The 27465-nt window shown below is 46.9% G+C and overlaps 1 protein-coding gene across 1 annotated transcript in view; it reads right to left on the minus strand.

Annotated features, from left to right (window-relative positions):
* The window catches only part of CPNE7 (copine 7), a 39349-nt gene extending 15662 nt beyond the window's left edge, over positions 1 to 23687 (minus strand). Inside the window, exons 1-9 of the mRNA XM_020989130.2 lie at positions 22357 to 23687; positions 12738 to 12920; positions 11651 to 11725; positions 8140 to 8214; positions 7737 to 7820; positions 4837 to 4926; positions 4250 to 4348; positions 2529 to 2615; positions 946 to 1005 (exon numbers count right to left, since the gene is read on the minus strand). Coding sequence (XP_020844789.1) covers positions 946 to 1005; positions 2529 to 2615; positions 4250 to 4348; positions 4837 to 4926; positions 7737 to 7820; positions 8140 to 8214; positions 11651 to 11725; positions 12738 to 12920; positions 22357 to 22530 — 927 coding nt within the window. The 5' untranslated portion in view covers positions 22531 to 23687. The remainder of the gene's footprint in view (positions 1 to 945; positions 1006 to 2528; positions 2616 to 4249; positions 4349 to 4836; positions 4927 to 7736; positions 7821 to 8139; positions 8215 to 11650; positions 11726 to 12737; positions 12921 to 22356) is intronic.
* Between the last annotated feature and the right edge of the window lie 3778 nt (positions 23688 to 27465).

Raw genomic sequence — 27465 nt, forward strand, 5'->3', positions numbered from 1 at the left:
CCACCTTCCCTTACAGTCAAAGCAACCTGAGGAAGGTGAAAAGGGGTTAGGCTGACAGACAACAATGCTGCCATAAGAATATATATTGCCTTTGGGGGAATTTTTTTTTTCATTCTAGGCCACCTTTAGCACATCTAGGTAGATTGGTAGATAGGGCATTGGACTTGGAGAGAGAAAAAAAGACCTGAGTTCAAATCTTGCCTCAGGCTTAGCAACTGTGTGAACAGGGAAAGTCATTTAATTTCTATCAGCCTCAATTTTCTCATCTGTAAAATGGGGATAATAATTATCACATGACATAATAATTGTAAAGCACTTAGAACAATGCCATGTACATGGTAAGGAGCTATTGTCAAAGCCAGGATTTGAACTATAGTCTCCCAGACTTGGAGCCCACCACTCCATTTACTATATCATGCTGCCTCAAAAGGGCTGTGCCCCCAATTAACTAATACTAACAGTTGCCTCTGTTATTCTGGGCAATGCTGTGAAACTAGCTGTGGATAATCCCAAAGTCTATCGTTTTTGGAACACCCTCGAGCTCAGTATATGACTTGTCTTTCATGGCACACCGATTTCCACATTATGTTTTGCTTGGGCTAATGTTAAAATTAGTTTACATTCCCTAAGTACCCAGCCTCTGGGCAGAGGAGGGAGGAAGCCCAGAAATCTGCTGGATGATGGCAGGAAATTTTCCTGCCAAGAGAGCATTCGCAAAGGAGTTTACTCCCCAGATAGAGAGCCAGGCAATGGTTAACTTAGTCTGGCTTGGAGGTTCTCGGAGCCCCTGCTGACCACCAAGGTCCTGCCTAGGAAGTGCCTGCCTCCCCCTGCCCAGCCCCAAGATTCCCTTTCAAGCTGTTTCCAGCACAGTAGAGTGTGCGGCTCTGCTCCTGGCAGTGTTCCCAGCATCACCAAGGAGGTGACAGAGAAAGTGTTACTTACAGTGAAGTGAATCTGGCATCCACCCATAATGTAATCCAGGAAGGAGTAGACCCTGTGGATCTTCCAAACAAACAGCATTAATGGGGCTCGTTGATGGCTCTAGCGGGCACTTCCCCTTGCACTCACCTCCCTCTTCCAACCACCAGGCCTGGGACTCCAGGGATCAGCAAGGAGACCTCCCGAGACACAGAGGTGGGGGGAACCAGGCAAAAGGGGAGGGAGGGCATGGCTGGCAAACAACCGGAGAAGGGGAAGGGGCAGAATGTCTCCTCTTCCATTTGCCCACACCTACCCATTCAAACACCTGTCCGTCTTCAACCCTTACTCCCATATTCCTTACATATCCACAGTCCTCCCTCCTCTCTCTCCCATGATGTCCACCATTGCCACTCCATGATCCATGAATAAGCCAGAGAAAAGAGTCCAGAGGATCAATGAGTCGAAGATGGGGAAGATTTTCTGAAATTCCATCCATTCTAGTCTATCTCAGCAAAAATCAGAGACAGCCTGAGATCTGAGGATAGAGTAGGACATGCCTTCCTCTCCTCCCTTACAACTACCAAGACTCAAGACTAAGGAAGGGGAAAACCTGAGGGTAGTTATCAGTCTTCCCACCCTATAGGGTGCTGAGCAGCCAATCCACATGAAAGGTGAGAAGGTCACATATAGGGTGCCTCAGTTTCTGACCTTAAAAAAGGACAATTGTTAAAACAACTCTGAGGTCCCACTTCATACCCATCAGATTGGCTAACACGACAGAAAAAAATGACAAATGCTGGAGGGGATATGGAAAAATAGGGATACTGATACACTGTTGATGGGTCTGTGAACTGGTCCAAACATTCTGTAGAACAATTTGGAACACTGTTCAAAGGGCTATAGAACTCTGTATTGTCCTTGGATCTAGCAATACCACTCTTAGGTCTGTATCCCAAAGAGATCAAAGGAAAAGGAAAAGGACTTCCATACACAAAAGATAGCAGCCTTTTTGTGTGTGGTGGCCAAGAATTAAAAATTGAGGGGATGCCCATCCACTGGAGAATGGCTGAACAAACTGTGGTATATGATTGTAATGGAATCCCATTGTGCTATATGAAATGACGAGCTGGATGATTTCAGAACAAAACCTAGGAAGACTTATATGAACACGAGCAAAGTGAAGTGAGCAGAACCAGGAGAAAACATTGTACACAGTAACAATAATATTGTAACAATGATCAACTGTGAAAGATTTAGCTACTCTGATCAAGACAATGATTCAGGACAAATCCAAAGTCCTCATGATGAAAAATGCTATCTACCTCCAGAGAAGGAACTGATAAACTCTGAGGGCAAATCGACTTTCTCACTTTCTTCATTTTTCTTGCTTATTTCTTTTTGCAACATGGATAATATGGAAATATGTCTTCTATTATTTCACATATATAATTGATATTATATTGCTTGCCTTCTCAGTTGGTGGGGAAAGGAATGGAAGTAGGAAGAAGATTTGGAACTCAATTTTTAAAAAATAAATGAATGTTAAAAATAAATAAATATTTTTTTTTAAAAAAGGCAGAACTGTGAACCCCTCCTAGGCTCACCTTCAGATCTGACAGGATGACCACCCCTGAGTTTTTATAATTCCGTTTCTTAGTTTTGTACTTGGGGTTCACACAGTCCCATTGAACCTATGGGCAGAGAACACAAGACAAAGGCCTGGTGTCTATAGAACAGATCACACAAATACTCACCTGTGTGATAGACCCTAGATTATTACGGGACAACACAATCCTATGCTTTCTAATTCACACACAGCTTGCAGTATTATGGACGCAGAATATCATAGGCATTTCAGGTGGGAAAACTGTTCAGGTGGGTTTACTTCCCATCTTAGAATATAAGCTCCTTCAGGACAAGGACTGTTTCATTTTTGTCTTTGTCTCACCAAAGCCTGGCACATAGCAGGTGTGTAATAAATGCCCATTGAATGGATGAAAGGCATAATGAGGATGAATCAGAGTTTCTGCAATATGCAAATATGCACGTGTCTCATTTCACACAATATGACGTGGAAAAAAGTTGAAATGAAATTATGACAAAATAAATCACTTGAATGTTCAGAGAAGGGAGTGATATAAAGGACAATTCCCTTGTAAAAGTAATGGTAATCTTGTAAAGTAAATATGGCCCCCTAATTTATCTTTTTGGGTAAATCTGATTCTTCACCTATTGGATTTCTGTAAAGTGAAAATAAACCTGCATTTAACAACACCCATGCAAAGAATCTGAGCTTTCACTAACAAATACCATGTATTCCTTGCACACAGTGCATCTATCCCATGCATATGGCTTTTCCTGGACTCTCTAAGATAAGATATACTTTCCCAGAGGGATGGCGCCCATGCATCTTGGAAGCTTTGCAATGGCCACCTACACACAGCAAGAGCCCTAATTCTCATGTAAACCTCTACCTTTAGATACAGTGCTTTGAACTCTAATGCAGTCTGGTACTGAAATGACTACTTGGTTTTGGATTTCTTTAGACCCCACCATTACCAAGGCCTTTCCCCTCCAGGGTCTCAGGACACCTTTTACTCTTCATGGATTCTCCCTCAGGTAAAGGATTAGCAAAGACAGAGACATTGAAGCACCAGGGGAGAATCTAAGTCTTATGACCCCAAGGAAGCTAGATGGTGACCTGGAAATAAAACTCAGGCATCCTTACTGCCCAGCTGAGCATCCTGTCTACTCTATCCACTATGCTGTTATTTTTATAAACTAGCTTAGGCTGGGAAACACCTGGAGATTGGGGGGGAAGGGGGCAGTTTATGGAACACTCTTCTTTTCCAATTGCTCACATCTTTTTGTTTAGTTCTTTTCCAGTCATGTCTGACTCTTCGTGACCCCTTTTGGGGAACCATCCATTAATCCATCATCAGTTCAAACACATTGCCCAACTCCCAACCTTATTGCAAGCCCTCACTCACAGTCTTCCCTTCTCTCTCCCCTATGTTCGCTACTATCTTCACTTCCTGAGGACAAATTGATCGAGGGCATGGTTCCTCATGGGAAAAACACTAATTGCTTCACTCTGCCCCCAAGCACTCCAGCTATATGGTCTGGGGGCGGAGGAAGAAGACATCACATTCCCTGCTCCCTGGTATTAACCATATGTGGAGATGAGCAAAGGGAAAAGGGGCTAGCCCTGGTCCATCCGGTTCACCCCTGCTGCTAGTTCTTCCTTCCTCTGGCTGTGCTCAGGTAGCAGCCCTTTCAGCTCCCAAACCATGGACCCCTCTGCCCCTCACCCTGTCCCATGTACCTTGTCCTCCTCAAGTGCCTTCTGCATTTCCTCAAAAGTGGTGGAGAATTCGCCAATGAAGTCATGTTTCCCTCTAGAATCGTAGTCCCAAACCAGACACTGCCATAAAACAACAGCAAATTTCAGCCCAGGCTGCCCAAGGGCACTCTGGGAGAACTGGTTCAGCTCCTGGACCGTGTGGCCTATTCATCCATCTCCCCCTTTTTCTTCTTCCTTCTCAACATCTATCTTTCCCTGGGCCCAACCTGTTCCTTGACCAGAGTCAGAACTATTCATTCTGTGCTACCTACCTCACAAGGTTTAAAGCCCATATAACCCCTGTTATCATTATTCTGTAGTGCTGGTCCACATTCCACTGAGCCCAACCCCTACCACACTCTTGGCCACAGCTTTGCTCCTAAACCAAGCTCTTCCCCTTTCTCTGCCAATCAGGACTTTCTTCCATCCCAGCTGATGGCTAAATTCTGATCCCCTGCCCAGGCAGAGGCTGGGGCAAGAGGGAGATAATTTCCTGTTCCCAGATCCCCTCTCAAGAGGGAAGATGGATTCCTTAGCAGCCCCATTCCTCAGATCCCAGGCCCCACTACCTTAAGAGGCCTCTTCTCCTCACAGCTACAAAGGGAGTTCAGGGAAACTTTGAATGTCTCCCACACAGGATTCAGATTATTCTTCACAACCTATGGAAACCAGATAGAACCTAAAGTCAGGGCTCACAGGGCCTGATCAGTGGTGCCAATTCATTCACCTTCAGGTAAGACTGGTTATTGAATTATTTCCCCTTTTGACCTCATCAGTGTTCCCACCCCCAACCTGGGACATAATATCTGTCTCCAACCTAGGAGAGGATTCTCTCCTGGGAACAACTCTGGTCTTTGCCCATGGGGGTGGGTCTTGAGGCTTCAGTCTCATCTTGTCAGAGGATTTTAGAACACTAAAGGACTTCAGATATTAACCAATCTAATCCCGTTTGGCAGAGGAAGAAATAGTGCCCCAGAGGGGGAAATGACTTGTCCAAGGTCATATAGCTAGTACGTGCTAGAACTTGGATATGAATTCCAGGCTTGGCATAAAGGGGGGAGGGGTGCTAATCATATTTTTATTGATAACTTTTGTTTTCATATCACCTGCATTTCCAAACATACCCCTATCCTACACATCAACCTATCCCCTGTCTCTTTTTTAAAGAGAAAGAAAAGAAAGCAAATCAGTAAAAACCAGTTAACACGTCAAATGTCTCAGCATAAGCTATATTTCAAATCCAGCGTACTCCTGGGTATCCTTCTGCAAAAAGGGGGGAGGGAAATGAATTTTCTCAACAATAACAAAAATTGTCTTGACAATTACAGCTGTCCCCAGATGCAACGAGCTGCAGCCATTCCCACATTACTGGAGGTCTTCAGTGGGTGCACTTTTCAGGTCTGGATTTTGAGGTCAAGGACCTGGTTTAAGCTCTGATCCTTACTCTGCTCTGAGAACTGAGTTCACAGTACCTTGTACTAAGCTCAGACCCTCTCCTTTTCTTGGCTCCCAGACCTTGACCTTGCTCCTAGACCTACCTCTGTCTCCTTCTCTACCAATCAGGACTTTTCTTCCATCCCACATCAGGGTCACATACCTAGTAAGTGTCTGAGGCCAGATTTGAACTCAAGAAGATGAATCTTCATGACTTCAGGCTTGGGGCACTCTATCCACTTTGCCTCCTAGCTGCCCGAGTACATGTAGACATGCATATGCACACATAAACACCTGTTGTCCCAAAAGTCTTAGTTCCGTTTTAAGCTATTAAAGTTTAAGCTACTTATGAATTATTTTTCAGTTATTTAAGCTTAAAACTGTACTAAGACTTTTGGGATACCATATGTGCTTTTATGTGAGTATGTGCGCGTATACATACATACATAGACTACATAGTTTTAATCAGTGTGTATAGAGTATTCCTAGTTTGACCTTTTTTTGCTTTGCATTACTCTGCATATGATTTGTATTCACCATTCTTTCTGGTAAAATAGTATCATCTCTCGGCCCCAGTGTCCTCCCACCTAACATAAGAGGGTTGAACTGGACGGTCTCTCTGGTGCCTTCCAGACTTAAAATCCTCTGTCCTTATGGGATCCCGCTGCATCTCAGTCCCACACTGGGCATTGCTGTTCCCCAGCGTTCGAGGTTATTTCTTATTTTCTCCTACTACATATAGCACAATTACAGGGTTAGGAATAGACCTGTGATTTCACTGATACAAGGAATTCCTAGGTCAGGAACCTCTTCCCATCAGTATAGATCAGCATTCCTTGGCAAATGTCTTAAAGAGACACCAAGAGCACTTCGAGGTTAAGTGACTTGCCCAGGCAGTTACCACATCCAAAGCATGTCAGAAGGAGGACTTGAACCCAGGTCTTCCTGGCACCATCTACTACCTCGTGGCTGCCTTTCCATTATAATTATAAACATTGGGTTTAAATTTATGTAAGGGAAAACTGCTTATCAATTAGAACTGTCCTGTGGGCTGCCTTGTGATTAAATGAATTCCTTGTCACTGGAAGTCTCTTGGCAGAAGCAAGATGACTATCTCTAAAGGGATGTTTGTTTTTGAAGAGATTGGGTTGGACGTTGGAATGGATGACCACTCGGATTCCCCCAAACTCTGAGATTCTGGGTGACCAATCACCTAACCCAGAGGTGGGGAACCTGTGGTCTTAAGGCCACACATGGCCTTCTAGGTCCTTAAGTGTGGTCTTTTGACTGAATCCAATTTTATAGAACAACTCCAAAGACTGCACTTAAGGACCTAGAAGGCCATATGTGGCCTTAAGGCTGCAGGTTCCCACCCCCGACTAGCCTGTCTGCAGCTCCTTTATAAACTACAGAATAATACTATTTGCACTAGCCCTATCTCAACAAGCCTGTAGGAAGGAAGGAATGCCTTTGTAAATCAGGTTCTGTATCTGCTATGAGCAATATGACTGTTGGCTGTTATTTCTTCTGGTAAGGTCCAGCTGTCTTCTTCCATGAAAGAACTACCAACAGCTGCTCCAGCCCCCTTTACAGTCCTCCCTCCCCTGACAGGCAACCGCTGACCCAGCACTGAGCCCCAGAGGAAGGAAGACCTTAGTTCAAATCTGACCTCAAACACTAGCTGTGCAATCTGAGGCACGTCACTTAACCTCTGTTTGCCTCAGTTTCCTCAACTGTCAAATGCGGATAATAATAGCACCTGCCTCGAAGGGTTGCTGTGATTGGGATAATATTTGTAAAAAGTGCTTAGCGTAATGCCTGACACTTAGTAGGCACCACATAAACACTTATACACCTGCACCCTTTACAAATTTCATTCCCATTTGCATCCCTCATGCATGAGTTGGCACGTTCATGTTCCAGGGAAATAAAATTACATCTACCTGGTATCTACGGCCATATACTTCCTCTACCCCAAGTGTCCCCCCAAATATTTCATCACCACCATTCCAGACAATGACTCCCTAAAGCTCACCTCTGTCCTGTATACCAGCTGTTCACTCTGATCATCATTGATGCGGTAGATCTCCAGGAAAGGATCCGATTTGCTAAAGAGATCCTGGTAGGAGCAGAAGAGAAATATAGTTAATTCCCCAGGTGTGGGAGAAGATGTTTGAGAATGAAATATCCAGGAAGCAAGTCACTTAATCTTTATGGGTCTCAATTTGTCCTATCTGGAAAATCCAAAAGAATAACACTAGCTGTTCTACTTTTAAAAGTAATGACTTAGAAAAAAATTAAATTAAAAAGTAGCAGCTTAGAAAAAAAAGATAAATTAAAAGCAGTAACTTTTGCTAGGTACCTATCGCTGAACTCTCAGTCCTTCGGGAGGGAATCTAGGGCCAGCCCTGGAGGAATTTCTGTTCCTTTCCACTTACCTTATCATCGAGCTTCTTGGCCCGGAAAGAGAGTTCCACATAACCATTGTTCCCAGAGATCTCCTCTGCTATCACCTGGGGAGGATGAGAATGTTCTAGGATCATAAGACTCTGTACTAGAAGAGGACCTCCACATCTTCTCATTAACTTCCCTTAGTTTATGGATATACCCCTAAAGAACTGTGCGGGAAAGCTTCTGAGCCATCCCAGCCAAGCCAACTGTCATAGAAAGTCACAGAAAGACAAGTGAAGGGTGCAGTGACTGGGAGAGGCCTCCAGACTTTGGCTAGGGTGAAGGAATCCTCCTCAGGGGGAGTCAGGAGACTCCCCCCCCCAGCTCTGCTAATAAGTAGCTGTAAGACCATGGGGAACATCTTCACCTCCTTGACCCTAGTCTCACCAACTGTTAAATGGAGGGCATGATGCCTGCTCCACTTAATTTGAAGAATATTGTAAGAATTGAATGATAGCATTTGTATAAAAGTGCTTTATCGCGGGGCAGCTAGGTGGCACAGTGGACAGAGCACCGGCCCTGAAGTCAGGAGGACCTGAGTTCAAATCCAGCCTTGACACTTACTGGGCAAGTCACTTAACCACCATTGCCTTAATTTAAAAAAATAAATAAATAAAAGTGCTCTGTCAAGTGTAACTAGCTAGGCAAATAGGCATCAAGAACAAGTGGAGAGGGCCTGGATCTGGAGACTCGCCTCTGACATTTACTGGCTCCGTGACCTTGGGCAAGTCAATCAACTCCTAGGTCCCATTTCTTCATTGTAAGAGGAAAATAACTATAGCACCTAGCTCACCAAGCTGTGGTGAAGATCAAATGAGATCATGTATTTAAAGTGCTTTGTAATCCTTAAAGCTTTATATAAATGTGATTATCATTAATGCAAGTGGTTGTCCTCACAATGTTTATTAATTATTAATGAATCCCATTCCAATGATGTTAGAGCTTATTCAGATGCTTCCTCTCAGAATGAAGATGATCTGCCCTCTCTAAGGCTTTGGCAGATCTTACCAAGCTGGGTGTCTGTCTTTCACCACAGAACCAGTCCAGCTAAGTTCTAAGAAAGGGCATCTTTGACACACGAAGTCATCACAAAGCCCATCTGCAAACCCTCAGAAGTGTTGTGAGGGCAGGAGTGGAGGTAGACTGAATGATGGACTTGGAGTCAGGGACACAGCTTCCTCTCCTGCCTCTGACATACCCTTACCTTCTCTGATGCTCAGTATCCTCATTTGTGAAGTTCAAGTGATATCATGGATGAAAAGCACTTTGAAACATTTAAAGTGATATATAAATGTCAGCTGTTACAGTGATTGTCATTGATGGAGTAATCAACTGCCCATGTCAACACAATCGTGGATTCTTGAAGTATTTTTTTGGGCAGGGGAGGGAGAAGTAAGGGGCGTAGTCAGGGTCCTGTGATATCAATGGTTTAAGGAATTTTTAGTTGCACAACTATTATGCAATTTAGAGCCTCAGAGAGGTTAGGTGATTTGCCTAAGGCCCCACAACCAGTATGTGTCAGAGGCCAGGTCTTCTTCAAATAATCAATCAACATGTATTAAGTGCCTACTGTGTGTCAGACACTGTGCTAAGCTCTAAGGATATAAAAACAATCCCTGCCCTCAGAGGGGTCACAGTGTATTGAAGAAGAAACAAACAACACACATACACACACATATACATACATACATGTACATACATATATATTTACAAACAAGCTACATAGAGGTTAAGTAGGTAATAACAGATGGAAGGCAATGGAATTAAGAGGAGTTGGGAAAGACTTCCAGTAAAAGATGGGATTAAAGAAAGCTAAGGGGGTCATTAGGCAGAGAAGAGAAGACAGAGCATTCCAGGAATGGGGGACAGCCAGAGACAATACCTACAGCCAAAAGATGCAATGTCTTCTTTGTGGAACAGCCAGGAGACCAGGGTCACTGGATGGAAGAATTACTCGGAAGGGTGCAAGGTGTAAGAAGACTGGAAAGATAAATGAGGGCAATATTATGAAGGTCTTTGGATACCAAGCAGAGTGATGGAGAAGGGGGAGAGAAGAGGGTATATTTGAGAAATGTTGCAAAGTCCTTGGTAATAAATTGGATGGGGCAAGGGAGGAGGGAGCCAACGTGAGAACTAAGGAGAAATCAAAGATGATATCTAAGTTGTGAGTTTGGGGGGCTGGGAAGATGGCATTGTCTTCTACAGTAATAGGGAAGGTAGGAGGGAGGAAGGGTTTAGGAACAAAGATAACAAGTTTGGTTCTCAACGGGTTGAGTTTAAGATGTCTACCGGACATCCAATTCAAGACGTCTGAAAGGCAGCTGGAGATGTGAAATTGGAGGTCAGCAGAGAGGTTGGGGCAGGATAGGTAGATTTGAGAATTGTCAGCATAGAGACAATAATTAAATCCATGGTAGCTGATGAGATCACCAAGGGAAGTAGTATAGAAGGAGAAGGGAAGAGAGACCAGGACAGAGTCCTGTGGGACACCTACCATTAGTGGACATGACCTGGATGAGGATCTAGCAAAGAAGAACGAGAAGCAGCAGTTAGACAGTTAGAAGACAAGGAGAAAGCCGTGTCCCAAAAACCTAGAGAAAATGGATTATTAAGGAGGAGATGATGATCAACATTGTCAAAGGCTACAGAGAAGTCAAGGAGAATCATAATTGAGAAAAAGCCATTGGGTTTGTCAACGAAGCGATGATTGGTAACTTTAGAGAGAGCAGTTTCAGTAGAATGGTAAGATCAGGAGCCAGATTTTAAGGGGTTAAGAAGAGAGTGAGAGGAGAGAAAATGGAGTTACCTAGTGTAGTCAGCCTTTTTCCAGGAGTTTAGCCATAAAGGGTAGAAGAGATATAGAATACTAATGAGTGAGGATGGAAATGATCAAATTTTTTCAGAATGGGAGAGACATGGCATGTATGTAGGCAGTGGGAAATGAGCCAGTAGAGATAGAGATTGAAAATAAATGATAGAGTGGAGATGACAGAGGGGGCAGTGTGTTGGAGGAGATGGGATGGAATGGGATAGCTTGAACAAGTAGAGGTATTAGCCTTGGTAAGGAGTAAGGCAACTTCATCATGTGAGACAGAGTGAAAGAGAGAGTGGCAAAAGGCATCTGAGTCTTAGGAGATGAGGAACAGGAGAGAAGAGGGAGCACATGGTGAATGGCTTCAATTTTTTTCTGGAAAATAAAAGGCAAAGTTCTCAGCTGAGAGGGCAAGGGGAGAGGGAGTTATGGGAAGCTCTATCCATTATGCCATGATGCATCTCTTGAAGCAGAATAATTAACAATAATAAAACTAATAAATAGGGAAAGAGGAGGGACATGTTTCTACTGAGTACAATCTCCTAAGCCTCCAGACAAAGGTAAAGGAAAAGATGGGTGATGGATGGACTTGGCAGCTCCCAGGGGGATGATTCAACCTCAGGAGCTTTGTGGGGAAGCAGATGGTGAGATGCAATGAAGGGCAGGAGAACATAGGGTACCCATACCGTGATGGTGGATTTGCCAGCATGCTTGCCATTTTTAAGTAGCAGGGCTCTGGTCATCTTCTTTTGGGCCACAATCTACAAAGAGAAGAGGGGGAGTCCCATTGGTGGAAGGAAACCAGTGTATATCAAAGGTTACCCTGCTCTACCCTCTAATTCTCTTATCTATGTAACTTAGAACTTTATAATATCAGGATTTCACAGAATCTCAGAGATGGATGGAACCTTCTGGGTCATCTCATCCAATCCGCACCCAAACCTCCTATAACACCACTCCCTCCCCCCACCCCCTTAAGAAGCAATCAAGCATCTGGCCTCTGCCTAAGACTCTTGTGATGGGGAACTCATCTCAGGCAGCTCATGTGTCTTTGGACAGCTCCAATTCTCAAAAAGGCAACCAATCCTGTGGAAATCTTCTTCTTGCAGCTTCTGCCCACCCACTGCTCCCCTCTGAGGCCAAACAGAACGAATCTAATCCCCCTGCTATATGAGAGCTCTTTAAATTGTTGGAAACAGCTATCGAGAATCTAACGCTGCTGGGTTCGCTGTTGTACTCATCTCTCCAATTAGACTGTAAGTGCCTCTTGGGCAGAGACTTTGTCTAATACTAATTTCATCTGCCACCCCCAGGGCTGATCCATCATCACTTGTTGCTTTATGCTGAAGGATGGGGGTGGAGGGGTGATAAGCATCTTAATGAGTTATCTCTCCAAAACAAGTATTTTACGTTTCCTAGCCTTAGAAGGAAATTTCAAGCAGAGATTTCAGATGCTACCAAGGCATCACCCTTGGGGAAATGGCTTCCAAGCCAGGAAGGGGTAAGGAGCCCCTCAAAACCAGTTATGTAGCCTACAACATCCTAGGCAGGACGAGATACAGCTTTTGTGTCTGGAGCAACCCTAATGAGTCTTAGCTCTCCACAGGACCTCTCTTCAGCCTCCTGAGCTCTCTGATGCCTGGAGCACAGTTTGTCGTCCTGACCTGTTCCCACCCTCAGGTGGCTCCTTCTCTCCTTCTCTTCAGCACTGCCATCTGCACCCCTGTTCCACCCTCAGGCTGCACCCAGAGCCTAGGGATGAGAGATAGCTACCTGCCCCAAAGTGCACTCTACGCCTCCCAAGAAGTCATCATCCTGGGAGCCAATGCTGCAGTGTCCATGAATATCGTAGGCCTCAAAGCGAAGCTTCTGTACTTCCTCAAAGTAGTAGTCCAGAGTGAAGACCTTGGAAAACACCGGGTGTAGGCTGCTCTTGATAACCTCGGTCCTGTCCACCTAGAAGCAGCAGGGCACATTGGAGCAGGGTCGGCCTCTTCCCTACAATTCCTGAGACACCCCCCCACAATGGCAGGTAGCACCCCAAAGGGGCCTCGATGGCTGGACCAGGTTTTTCTCCTCCTTGACCCTTGTTTCTTTCCTGCAGGACAACGAGCAGACTCAGAGTCCTATGTCAGGGTCTTCTAGGTGAAAGGGAAGATAAGTATAAACAGGGGCTACTTACAAAGGTAAGAAGGACAGTACTAGGCTCAGGCTCACAAGAATCATGAATCATAGGATTTGGAATGGGAAGGGCCATTAGAGATTTTCCCTCATTTGACTGATGGGCAAACCAAGGCCTAAAGAAAGGAAAAGACCCATCCAAAGTCACAGGGGACCAGAATCCAGATGAACCCCAAGGTATCTGACTCTGAATCAAGGGCTTTCCCCCTTATAACACTGCTTCTCATAGATCTAATTTCCAGCCTTAACTCCAATACTTAATTTACTAGCTGGACAGTGGGAAGAATGTTGAACTTTGGAGTCTGAAAGATCTGAGTTCAAATCCTGCCTTGGGCACTTTCTAGATTTATGAAACCTCTCTCAGTCTCAGCTTCTTTATATGTAAAATGGGAATAATAATATCGCTGACCTCCCAGGGCTGTGATCAAAGGAGATAAGCCAAGTTCCTTGAAAACCTTAAGTGTTATAGAAAAGCCAGCTGTTGTGGTTGTTAGCTGAGCTTGGCTAGCACAGTTAAAGGGCAGCTAGGTGATGAAGTGAACAGGGTGCCTGGCCTGGCCTGGAGTCAGGAAGATCTGAGTTCAAATCTGACCTCAGACACTTCCCAGCTGTGAAACCATGGGCAAGTCACTTAACCCTGGGGTCACAAAGAGTTAGACACAACCGAACAACAAAAACGTATTTAATCTCCCTGACTTGTCCCAATATAAAAATGTTTTTGTTCCACTTCACAGGGATGTTAAGAGGATGAAATGAGGTAATTATATCTGAAAATGCTTTCCACAGGTAAGGAGTAAAACAAAGCCCCCACACTCCTCTCCTTCCTTCCTTTCTTTCCTTCCTTCCCTTCTCCCTTCCCCTCTGAGCTCCCCAAGTCTGCACTCCCCCATGCCCCAGTTCCTAGGGCCACCAGAGGGCAGTGTTAATCTCTCTACCACTCCTCATCTGCAGCCCCCAAACCTAGGTAAATCTCTTTCTTTCTCCTGCTTTGTCCGAGAAGATGAAAGCATCCCCAGTCCTTATTGCCCACTGTTCAGATACAGGCACTGTGAATTAGATTACCATAGGGTGAACTAGAGACCTCTCACTTCTCTCCCTGCCACTCCCTCCCCAGGCAGAGCCCTAGCACTGAACTTCAATCCTCAGAATAGAGTGGAGATAGAATGTAAACTCCTTGAGGGCAAGAATGGCCTCAGGTTTTTTGGTTTTGCGGGTGTTTTCCGGGGAGATGGAGAGGCTGGTTGGTTTTACTTGGTATCTTTAGAGGCTAACACAATCAGTGCCTGGCACTTGGCCAGGGCTTAAGAAATGCCAGTTGAATGAAATGAATGAATGCAGAGTGGTGGGCACAAGAAGGGCTTAGCAGAGATACCCTACAATGATACCATGTCATTGTAGGGATGACCCCCCCCAAAGCAAACGCTTTTAAGAGGCACAGCTTGGCCCAACACAGCCCCTGCACACCTGGACTGCTAACCTTGACCTTCAAGGAATCTTTCAGTTCCAAGGTCCTCCAGCTACAACTGACAGGGGCAGCACCCCCCCAAGAGACACTGGCAGAAGAGCTACTAGAGCCTGGCACTGGATATGGGCCCAAACCATCCATTTTCAGATGGCTATTTTAGCAAAACACAGGAAAAAAGGCAGCCTGATGTAAAGCTCTCTACAGCTTCAGAATTTTCAGGAAAGAGGAGCTACCTGAACTAATAAACCCCAAGCCTGGGATCTCCAGGCTTGGGCAGGGTGCCTCCAGAAGAAGGCCAGGAGGGAGGATCCAATAGGCCTGCTACTAAATGGAATCCAGGGTTTGAGAGATGAGAAAGTAAGGAAGAGGAAGAGGAGAGTCCACTCTCGGGATACTGGAGAGGGAAAAAGGAGAGAATGACTCTCTCAACTGAGCAGTCCACTCCAAGGAACCTAAATTGAGGGGGAAGGTGAGGGCCAGGGACTGATTTAGACACCAAACTCACTCAAAGGCAGACTGTCCTCCCTGGGTACCAACCTGGCTGAGACAGTCAGGACCAGAACACCTCTGTCCTGGACTATTGTAATCGCCTCCTAAACAGCCTCTCTGCCTCTAATCATCCCCTTCCCCCCTCCATCCTATTACACAATTCACAAATACATCTTCTAAGGTGAAGAGCTAATCATTTTACTCCCTTGTTCAAAAGCCTTCACTGGCTTGCCTGGCCTGTAGGATAAAATAGAAACTCTTTATCCTGGACTTCAAGAGAAAGCTGGTTCAGAAACCTAGCTCCCTTTACCTCTCCAGCCTTGTTTCACGTTATTCCCTGTCCTGGGTATCTCTGTTTCAGCCAAACAGATCATTAGCTATTCCCCAGCTCCCAAACAGGGAGTAAGTCCAACTGGATCACACTCCTCTATCCCTCTCTGCCCCTTAACTTCCTTCTATTTCTTCAAGATCCAGCTTAGATCCTACCTAGACCCTAGACTTGTGATTTCAAGAGTGCAGGACACTCCTGAATTAAGAAAATCCCTCCACTAATACAAATCGCTGTCTTTTCTCCAAAGTATGGCCCTGAAGAGTTGCCTAGAATATCGGGAAATTCAGTGACTTGACCAGGGTCGCACAGAGATGGGACTTGAATGCAGGTCTTCCTGTCTCTGAAGCAGGCTGTCACCATTAAGCTATTTTGGTTCCTTCTTCTCCTCCTCCCCCAAAAAGGATTCTCTACTTTCTCAATCCTTCCTAAAGCGCTTTGCCTAGATTTCTCCTATTCCCCTTATCATATTTGACTTTAAATTATGCATATTTGTGTATGTATATACTGATCAGCTAACTCACCCTGTACCCACACTTACTGCCTCAGCATCTCATGACCCAAGATATAACTTAAGAGATAAAAAGTCTCTAACACCAAAGTCATGTTAAATCCCCCTCATCAGTTCAATCCTGCAAACATTTATTAAGCACTACTATGAATAGAATAGAATAAAGTTCCTACTGTGTGCCAGGCATTGCTAAGCACTTTATAGATTATCTCATTTGATAACTCTTCTAGGGAGGCACTGAGAGTTCAAACATAAAAACCGACAATTCTTGTCCTCAAGGAGTCTATAGTCTAATTGTGTGTGTATGCATGTGTATGTGTATGTATATGTGTGTGTGTGTGCACTTATGGGGGATGGAAGATATCGACTTATAGGGGGATGGAAGATATCGACATATAGATATATATCACACACACATATATATACACACACACACACACACAGGCTGAAAACTTATCCTAGTGGATTCTTCTGGAATAAATGTTTTCATCCCAAGCACTCCCAATGACTTGAAATATAGAAAGCACCTTTAGACCTATTGTGCTACAGATTGAAAAGTAAGGGGGGAAAGGAGGCCACTCCTTGTCACTTTCCCAGAGGGTGGAAGACAGCCTTCCTGCCCCATTTTCCAGCTGAACAGATTTAGAAAAGGAGAGACAGGTAGGTGGCCACCCTTGTACTAAGGTAGACAGTTCAGAGTTAAGGGCCATGGTAGATCTGGACTGCCTAGATATAGACAAGGACTTCATGGAGCTAAAGATGAGGCTAGGTTAATATGCAATAGATCCTGGTAGATTTCTTTAGTCCCATTTTCAATTACTGCAATCTCATGTATATTACTTCTGAAATTAAATTTTTCTCCTTGAAGATCATTATCTTTGCTTAAACTCAAGATGGGTAGAATTAGGCAAGGGAAAGAGGGAAAGTAGGATTTGCATCTCATGTTCCTGATCTCTAGAGAGTGAGATTGGGGGCTTAACTACTAGGGATCAGTCCTAGCAGCAAGAAAGTGAATCTGATAACTTTGAGGGGAATTAAAATTCTTCTGATTTTGGTTTGAGGTTAGTAATGTCATAATGTCAGTGGATAGAGCATTGGGCTAGGAATCAGGAAGACTCATGTTCATGAGTTCCAATCCAGCCTCAGATACTTCCTAGCTGTGTGATCCTGGGCAAGTTACTTGATCCTATTTGCCTCAGTTTCCTGATCTGTCAAATGAACTGGAGAAGGAAACAACAAATCACTCCAGTATCTCTGCCAAGAAAACCCCAAATTGGCTCACACCAAGTCACAAATAACTGAAATGACTGAACTACAACGACAACATCACAATCCTCCCCACCACACAGAGTAGCAGAGATAATAATAGGCATGCTCTCCTCTGAGCAGTTAAAGGTTGGAGCAGGTAGGGAGGGAGGCTTGGAGAGGGGGGGTCTTGGATCTTTCTTCTGAATACCAGGTAGAAGCACGATGCTATGGGAAGATTCCTGGCCTGGCAGTCAGAATACCCATATGCCTAGTTCTCTAAATGCCACGAACTCCCTAGGGTGACCTTGGATAAATTATAGGATTTAAAACCATCCAGAACCTTAGAGATGATTTAATCCAGGGGTTCATAATCTTTTGTGTCTTGTGGACTCCTCAAAAGAAATAAATACACACATGCAGACATATATAATTTTTTAAAATAATTGAAGGAAATGGCAAACATCAGTTCAGGATTAGTGAAAACGAAGATGTATTTTTTTAACCATCTAAGTTCATGGACTCCCTGAAATTGATCTTAACCATTCCTCTCAATTTGCAGATGAAGAGACCAAGGCTCAGAAAGGAAGGATAGTATGCCCAAAGACCCAGGTATCCTGACTCCAAATCCAGTGCTCCTTTCCTCCATACCCTTTCCCCTACTTCTGGACCTCAGTTTCCTCATCTGTAAGATGAGGGGATTGAACTTGATTACTTCCAGAGGCACTTTCAGTTCTGTTTATCTAAGGTCCTAAATAAATCACTCCAGGGGAGGATGCTGACTTCCAGCGACAGGGAATTCAGCTAGAACCTGGAGTGAAGGACATTTGAAGGTACTAGTGCTCTAGCTTGGAAGAACCCCAACTGCATGGCCATAGGCCTTACCTCAGCAATAAGGGTTCTTTTTTGTATCATGGACCTTCTGACATTCAGTGAAGCCTATTGACTCCTTATAATAACAATTTCCAATGCAGAAAATAAAATACATAGGATTCCAGAGGAAATAATTATATTGAAATAAAGATGCCTTTTTCCCCATCCGAGACCCCCTGAAAGCTATCCAGATAGACCCACTGGTGTTCTATGGACCCAGGTTAAGAACCCCAAAGACTGCAGATCTAGGCTTCAAACCCAGTGTAGTGAGTGAGTGAGCGAGCGTTCCGCAGCACCACGGCAGCCTGTTTCTCCCACCATGGGCTCCTAGCCAGCCAGCCGGCCGGCGGAGAGAAGCAGCTGCCAAGCCCCCCACCAAGGTTCATCTGAGCTGAGACCCTTTGTTCCCATCTCTCCACCCCACTCAGGCTTGCAAGCTTTGCTGCTGCCAACGCCCTTTGAGCCAAGAGATCTGATAAATTCCATCACTCTCAGCTCTTCTGGACAGAATGTGGCAATCTTCAGAGGAAGTTCACTTTTTAAAGGGTAGAGTGACATTTAACCCAAAGTGATGAATTATAGAAAACAGAACTGGAAAGAGCCTTATAGATCATCTAGTTCAAAGTTCCCATTTTACAGATGAGGAAAATGAGGTCCAAAGACTCGCACTGATTTACTAGGTCAGTTAATGGCAGAGCTGAGAACTGGGTATAGCACTCAGTAGTGAAAACACTAAACCAGGAGTGGAGAACCTGCAGCCTCAAGGCAGCAGGTTCCCCATCCCTAAACTCTCCCCTCTACAATCCCTCCTCCATACAACTGCTAATTTAATATTTCTAGACAGATGGTTCCCCACCCCTGCCAACACCTTGCATCTTAATTAAGGAAAACAAAAGCAGTTGTATAGCAGGTAGATACTGGTGGGGAAAGACCTCCCAGGGGCCACCCACACACCTCTGAAGAAGTGACCTAATATTCTCCCACTGGTTCTGCCTTGAGGCCTGAAGCTAGGCCTAGATTTACCTCACATAAGCTCAAAAGGAAGATGGGGAACTCCAATTCCCCAACTCCACAGGAAAGCTTCCACTTAAATAGAGGGGACAGATCAATTAATGAATAAAGACTTTCTTGAAGAGGAGGCAGAAGGGCACCAGAGCAGCCTCAGTCCTTGAGCTGGGGAGTGACTCCAAACATCTGGAGACATCCCTGCACTGCTTCGACCACCGACTTCCCCAGCCTTGTCACAATTCCCTGGAATCCAGTCAGCCTTCCGAGGCCCCTCTCATTTTCTACAACCTCCCCAGGGACACTGGGGCCCAATCCTGGGAGCTCCTGCCCGGCCCTCCAGGAGACAGAGTTCAGTCACGTTTGCATCCTTCCCTTTCCCATTCCCCGCACTCCCCTTTGCCTCAAAAAGATCCTGCTGCTTTTCCTTTTTAGGCCCTTCTCCCTATGCACCGACAGCAGCTCCCAGGGCCTGTCAAAGCTATAGAGCCATCAGACCGCACTGTCTTGGCTCCCAAAACAATGATCTGGGAAGGAGTGAGGTACCGTTCCTTGAGACTGCTCAAGACCCTTCCAGTTCATGCCCATGCCTGGCACCAATGTGATGGTCTCCGTCCCACCCGTCCCTCCCAAGCAGCTCTCCTGCCCAAGCCTACTTTCTCTTGCTTGGATGCAGGTGCTTCTAATCAGCGCCTTTCTTCTCCAACAGCTTCTTCCCAACTCCATCTCAGCCCTTGCGATCCCGCCCCATCCAGTCAGAGGAGGGGATGAGGAAGGAGGAGGAGGTGGATGGACCGATGGATAGATGGATGGTTGGAGAAAAGCAGCTAGGCAAACCGCAGCCCATTAGAGTGGCCGAGCCATTAGCGGACCTGACTGTCGGCTCCAGGGCTTTTGGCCCATACACCCCTGGCTGGTGGCAGATCCCCAGGGTCCACAAAGCCCGCAGTGTGGCCCACGGCCCAGGGAGGGGCTAAGGAGAAAAAGTGAGATGCCCCTTAGGCACTCTTTTGCTTCTTGGACTGTGGAAGGATCTCAGGGTAATCGAGTCTGGCAAGGACCCCAACATTGGGGATTCCCAGAACAAACTGGGGAGTTCGGGTCACAGGATCTGGAGAAAAAAAAGGGCCCCACCATGTTCTCCCTCGACCAAGAGTGGCTCTGAGTGGCTCTCCTCCACACTTGTCCCTTCGTCATCACGCCCCGCCCCCACCACAACAAGCTAGTCCTCCCAATCAGGGAGGCAGATTGGGCCTCCTAGACAACACAGTTTAACGAGACCAAAGCGAGAGGCACAACCCAGAGAAAACTGAGGAGCCTGGGTTATAATTAGACTTAGAATGTTAGAGCTGGAAGTTAATTTTAGAGGTCATCAGATCGAACTCCCTCCCTTTATTTACAAGGCAAGTGGAGCCTAAAGAGCTAAAGCAACTTCCGACCTCCTCAAGACCACACAGAGACAAACTGAGATTAGAATCCAGGTCATCTGACTTCCAGGCCAGTGGTCTTTCCACAGGACCACAGTGCCTTCAAACCACACAGCCCCGACCCAGGAACAGAGAATAATTGTAGGGCGGCAGGTTAATTCTCCTGTGGCTCGGTGGATTGGGGTACTCAAGACGTAGTTAATTCGGGTGGTTTAGGTAACATCACTTGCCCTAAACTGGGCTAGTTCTAGGAGATCTTTGCCCCGCTTCCCTTGACCCCAGGTAAACTCTCAGCCTTCCCTTCCTCTAGCTTCCTCTCCTTTCAAAAGCCAACCTGGCCCCTCTCCTCTCTCGCCCCCACCCCCCAATTAAGAAGAAATGAGACTACTGAGTCTTCAGTCCTGGCCTCCTGGAAGGAGGGTGGAGTGTAGAGACTAGAGTGGAAGGAAGGTTCCAGGTAGACTTCTGGCAACCCCACCAAGAATGCCCCGAGCACAAAGTCGGCCTGCCGAAAACACCTCACTCCTTGCCCCAGGCAGGTTTTACTCCCTTGTTTCGGAATCGAAATTCCATTAAAAAAGCCCTCATCCCAAACCCCCCCACCCACCCTGGCCCTCCAGGGACCGGATATTCAATGGCCTGAAGACTCCAGTCTAGTCTTAAATGTGGCGCCTCTAGCCTCAGAGAGGGTCAAGAGATTCTCGGCCTGAGGTCATTGGGGCAGAGGGACCTCGATTGCTGGCATCTATCAAGGATCAGGTCTGTCCCAGGCGTCTGTCACTGAACCATCCTGACAGCCCTGGGGTCAGCTTTATTGGCCACAAAGACAATTGCTGGCGCCATGGACGTGGCAACACTCCTTAGAACCTGAGCCGGAGCCTCCTCCGGCCGTGCGGATACAGTGTCAACCCGGAGGGTGACCATGAGATTAACCACACCCTGGATGGGTCCAAAGGGCAGAAAGGACTCAAGGTTGTGCTCATCCTCTCCCAACGCCAAGCCCTGACCCCTGCCCGCTGGCGCTGGTGGAAAACCGAGAGACTGGGAAATTGAAAAAGTGATCAGAGTGCTGAGAAGGCTGGGGGATGAAAGGAGAGAGATGTCTATAAGACCCTCTCCCTCATCGGGAAAGGCTGACCATCCTCCTCCATTCCGGGGCAGACTCACCCCTCCTCCTACCTCATCCCTAGACCACCAGGCCAGCCTTCCTAAGGCATACGGATTCCTAGGCACCTCTCCTCCCCGTCAGGGTGGCCTTCACCACCCCCACATCAATAATTAATTCCCCATATCAATAATTAATTCTCTAACAGAGAGGGCTCAGGGCCCCAGGCAGCAATCTGCCACATCCCAGCACCGTAAACAAGGATGGAGGTGTGTCCCTTCTTTCTCTTTCACCCCCCAAAAAACACACACACACGTATTTCAGTCCCTCCTCTAGCTTCTGAGGACCCAGCATCATTGGCAGGATGGGGAGGAGGGGCGCACCATTCCCACTAGGGTACCTAGAAGGAACCAAACAGTCGCCTAGCAAGCAACCTGTTACTGCTCCGGAGCGAGGGGCACAGAAGCCTTCCTGCCCCAGGGGAATGTAGAGGGACTCCTCTTCTGCTGGGGCTGGGATGTACCTAAGCCTTCTCAGTCGTCCCGCTAAGAGCCCTGAGGACCTCTGCATTCAAGAGGACTGCTGAATGCCCCGCAATTCACCATCCGCGCCCCTTCCCAGTCCCAGATCAGTCCCGAGCTGGGCCACGTTCCCCACTCCCAGACTTAGCCCATTCTGAGTCCTCCGCTTGGCGCACCGCTCCCTTCCTCTCCCTCTCCCAAGCCTTCTCTCTCCCCCCGCAGCCGCCGCCGCCGCCTCCTACCTCCACCCATTGGCCCTGGGACTGCATTAGCAACACCACGCTGGGGTCCGACTTGTTGAGCGGGTCGCGATCCAGCAGATGCCGGCAGCTGAGTCGGAGCTCCACCTTGGAGACGCAGGTGGCGGTGACCACCCCCAGGGCGGCCGGGGCTCCCTGTTCAGAACCTGGGTTCATCTTCGCTCTGGCCGACACCTAGTTTATCCCGGGAGTTCGCAAGTAGACCGGCTTAAAGGAAATGAAGGGTCAAGGAATGGGGAGAGGGGTGGGAGGCTCAAGCAAGGAGTAGCGTGGGAGAAAGTGGAGATTTCGACGGCTTTCCGGGGTCCTGCAGGATCAGGTTGCGAATCTCTCCCCCTCAAAAGGTTTCCACCTCTTTGTTCTTTCCGTATATCTCCCTCGCCTCCCCAGGACCCTTCCTCCACCACGGCTGGGGGCTGGGATGGGGCTGTTCTCTAAAGCCCCAGACAGTGAGTGGGATTCTTAGCACTAGGTTTCCCCTGGGGAAAAGAGAGGGTCTAGAAGAGATGGTTCTTTAGGAAATGAAGCAAAGCCCTGGGTAGTCCAGAGCCAGCTTCGCTGGCTGGCTCTCCTGTGAGTCCTCTGTCCCCTCCCTAGGGGCGCGGAGCTGGCGCCCAAGCTGCTAGAGGCTCAAGGCAAGGCTAGTATTCTCCAGCTAGGAGGAGAAGAACCCCCTGAGCGCGGCTCTTCAAAGTGGGAGAGAAAGCTGGAGGAGAAACCGAGCCGCCTCGGCGGCTTCGGGCCCCGGTCGGGCTCGAAGTTGGCAGCGGGAGCAGCACCACGCAGTGCCCGGCCCAGCTCCGGGCAGACAGGATGGAGGGCAAGCGGCTAGCCAGCCCGCTGTCGCTGTCCCCGCAGCTCCCCAGGCGCGCCCCTAAGGGAGGCGCCTGCTCCCAGCCGGCTGGGCGCAGTTGGACGGAGGGGGGCCAGAAGGGGCCAAGACTGGCGGCAGAAGGCAAGACAGAGTGATGGGGTGGGAGCAAGGAGGTGGGGGCCTTAGGGATAGGAAAATTCTCCTGAGGGACTGAGGGAGGGAAGAGGGACTCGGAACCCCTGGTCCAGCTGCTCCCCCTTCTCTCTGCCTCTGCGCCGGGGGAAATGGTGGCCAGTACCTAGGCGCGGCCCCGGCTTCCCATTCATACCCACCCGGGGCGGCGGGCACACGTGGCTCGACGGTCAGCAGCGCCCGGCGCATTGGCTGGTGGGCAGGGCCCCTCCTTCTCTCCCTCTTTCCCTCTCTCCGTCTCTCCCTCTGTGTCTCTTCCTCTTCTCCCTCCTCCTCCTCCTGTACTGCCGCTGGGATTGCGGGAAAGAGGTCGCTGCAGCCACCGCCTGATTGGTCAGTCTTGCTCCTCTCAGGGAGTAGCCTGAGCCCCCCACTCCGAAAGCCATAAAAACAGCCCCACCCCACCTCCCTCCATCCACAGTTTAGGTGGCTAGGACTCTTTTGGCCAGGGAGCAGACATCATGCCAGGCTGGGTTGCAGCAAATTTGACATTCCCACAGGTAGCCGTGTGCGCCTTTCTTGGTGCCTCCCGAGCCGGGTTAGACCTAGAAGCACCACAGTACAAAAGGGGGAGGGGGGCGCCACAGGGGCAGAGAAAAGGCTTTTCCAGCTGCCCCTGCGGGGAACTCCTATTATCTGCACCGCCTCTCTGTAACAGGCACCTGTCTTCTGAACTAGGTCCACGAGGAACTAGTGCCAGCCCAGGAAAGGCCCATCTCCTTCCTCCTGAGGCACCAGTTCTTCAGCAGGGACAGCTACCGAAGTAAACTGTTGTCCTGTGCTCTTTTCAGTCCTGCAAGGCACATCGAGGGGCTGGGAGGTTCCAGGACTCCTTTCCCTCACCATGTCTGCTTCTGGGAAGAGGCACTTCACTACCTGCCTCTTATACAGGCTGAAAGCAAAACAGCTTTGTGCCTAACAGAGGCACCTCAAAACCATGTGCTTTGGAAAGACTTCTAATATGAAGAAGAAGCGCCCTCTGACCATCCTTACACACGCACATACACTAATGGGGGGGGGACCTTTAGCCTCGAAGCCACATGTGGCCTTCTAGGTCCTCACGTGTGGCCCTTTGACCAAATTATGAAGTTCGGATTCAAAGGGCTGCACTTGAGGACCTAGGGGGCCACTCATAGACTACCCGCCAAAGGTTCCCTAGTCCTTTAGACCCCCCCATCCTAGAGAGCTATGTTATGTTTCTGAAGTTCTTAAAGGCTGAAGGTATGTGTGAAGAGGGTGAGGGTCCTTCCTCTGGCTCCTCTCCCTGCCTCCTCATGTGTTCTGGGTACTTTCAGCTTGGCTTCTGGGCTCAGGCACAGGCCAAGAACTTGGGAGCTTCTGAAGCATCTGCATTTGAAGACCACAGGCTTCTGACTAAGGTCCAGTTCATACCCAAGGCCTTTAATGTCCACCACATTCCCTCCCATGCATCCAGGAAAGAGCCAATCCTGATCCTACAGGAGACGTGATAACTGTTCCCTAGGGAAGGTAACTCTCTGAGCATGGGGACTCCTCCCCAAAGAGTAGTTTCACATCACCCCACACACATGCATTAAAAGAAGCAAGAGGAGGGAGGTGAGAAATCATCTCCCAGCCCATTCTCATTGACTATTTCAGATAAAAATAGGACATAGACCTAGGCAGGAGCCATGTCACCCCAGGAAGGGGAGGAAAATAAGGGAAAACCTGAAGCAGGGTCCAAAGACAAACTAAGTGAGTTTGTGGATTGAAAGGAGGAGGAGAGAAGGGAGAAGGGGAAAGGGAAAGACAGCTTACTGGATCAGCAATGGTTTATTGGGCCCCTAGAAGAAGAGTCTGTGGCCAAAGTGGATCTGGGAGAACAAGATGATTCCTACCTCTGTCCCAGAGAAGCAAAGGAGATAGTAGGCAAAGGCTTGCAGGGCCATCATATCTATTGTCTCTCCTGAGAAGAGATGTGCCGCCAACAGAGAACTTCTTGTCTTAATTGTCCTATCCTAGCTTTTGATACTCCTCAAACCTAGGATGCTAGTTCAAAACTGCAGGAAGTAAGGCAGGGCAAGAGCCCTCAAGTGGTCACATGGCTTCATTGCAGAGGCTTGACGCCTAAAATAGAATCGAGGAATTCATAGTTTTTAACTGGGTCTGGAAGTGGGAGAAAGAGGCAAGAAACCTGGACCTGGAAACCTAGGAACCAAATGACATGAGGAGTAGAAATGACCAACGTCCAAAGCCGCTTTCAATTTTTTTTTCCTTCTGTGTTCCTATTTCCTGTTCCTGTCTGGATTAGGTGCCAAAAAAAGCAACATTCTAGTCCGAGGCAGAGCTGGATTCTTTTCCAGGGCTGCTGTGATCCTTAGCTTCCTATTCGGAATGCCTGCCACTCTAGACCCAGACTGTGCTGTTCATTTGCTTTGTAGTCAGCTTTGATCTGTGGGGTCCTGCCCTGGTACATGGACCCTCGAGGGAGGAAGGCACCTTCCTTCCCCTTGGTTCTAGATCAGTGGTTCTCAAACTTTTTGGTGTCTGGACCCTTTTACACTATTAAAAATTATTGAGGACTCCAAGGAGCTTCTATTTATATGAGTTATATTGTTAGTGTTTACCATATCAGAAGTCAAAGCAGAAATTTTAAAAAATTATTAATTCATTCAAAATTTCATTAGAAATTAGGGTTATTTCTAACAAATAATGTATTTTTTGTGAAAAATAACTATGTTTTCCTGGTACCAAAAAATATTGGTGACAAGAGGGGCATTGTTATACATGTTTTTACAGATCTCTTCAATGTCCAGCTTAATAGCAGAAAGCTGGATTTTCCTTTCTGTTCAATCTGTTATGATATATTGTTTTGGTTGAAGTATATGGAAAAAATTCCAGTCTGACACAGGAACATAGGTTGGAAAAAGGAGAAATATTCTAATAGGCAAATAACATCTTAGTATTATTATGAAAGTAGTTTTGACCTCCTGGACTCCCTGAAAAGGTCTCAGGGTCCCTCAAGGGTCATCAGACCACACTTTGAGAACTGGGCTGAAGACCAGGCTGTATTCACCTCTCTCTTAGAGGCCTCAGTAGCTCCAGGCCCCTTAAAGTGCCCCTGTCAGTTACCCTCACCCCATTCAGTTCAGATCTTTGGGCTGCTCTTAAGAAATCCCTTTTTGACCTTAGAGCATCACAGAAATGTGAGCCAGTTCCGCCTTCTAGAGAAGCCATGGCTCCCTTAACTTCTTTTCTAAGGGGTTAGTGGCTTACTTCTAAGCAGAGTAGCAGTATCTGACTCTGGGCTCTGTCATCTGCTACTGTGGGAGGCCTTGTACAAGTCACTTCCTTCAATCTGGGCCTTGGTTTCTCAATCTGTCAAATTATGGGATTGGGCTTTTAGTCTGGGGACTGACTTTTTTCCTCTCTCTCTTTCTGTATGTACATATATATGCACACACATATATAGACATGTGTGTATATGCACATGTGTATACATATATGTATGTATATACATATATGTATGTATATACATATATGTATGTATATACACAAAGTTATATAAATATATTGATATATTGATAATTATATTTCAATGTAACTTGTTCCCTTTGCGACTTTATGTATTTTTAATGCATTTAAAAATATTATTCTGATAAGGAGTCTTTACACTTCACCAAACTGCCAAAGGAGTCCATGATCCCCAACTAATCCTGTTAAAACATATTTATTTTGGTTGTACAAAGTTTTCTGCATGCTGTCTCTGCCGTTAGACCATGAGATCCTTGAATTTAGCACAGTGCCTGACACAGTAGGTGCTTAATAAATGCTTGTTGACTTAAGAACCTCTGAACTACATGATCTCAGAGGTTCTTTCCAGCACTGACATCCTATGATTCTAAATTCCCACCTAGGCCTAGTCTGACTGGAAGCCATGTAGCTTTGATGGTGGACCCCATCTCTCTGCCCTAAAATTGCATGAGATCAACTCCTTACTACAGTCAAAAGAAGGAGAAAAAACCCAACCCCAAACCACACTACTTTCTCTCTTTTGCAGGATCCTCCTCTTTCTGCTCACAAAACATGGGCATCTGCCAAGGCTCCACACCCTTTCTCTCTATATA

Source organism: Phascolarctos cinereus, unplaced genomic scaffold (assembly GCF_003287225.1).
Source record: "Phascolarctos cinereus isolate Bilbo 61053 unplaced genomic scaffold, phaCin_HiC Scaffold_2;HRSCAF=192, whole genome shotgun sequence".
NCBI lineage: Eukaryota > Metazoa > Chordata > Mammalia > Diprotodontia > Phascolarctidae > Phascolarctos > Phascolarctos cinereus.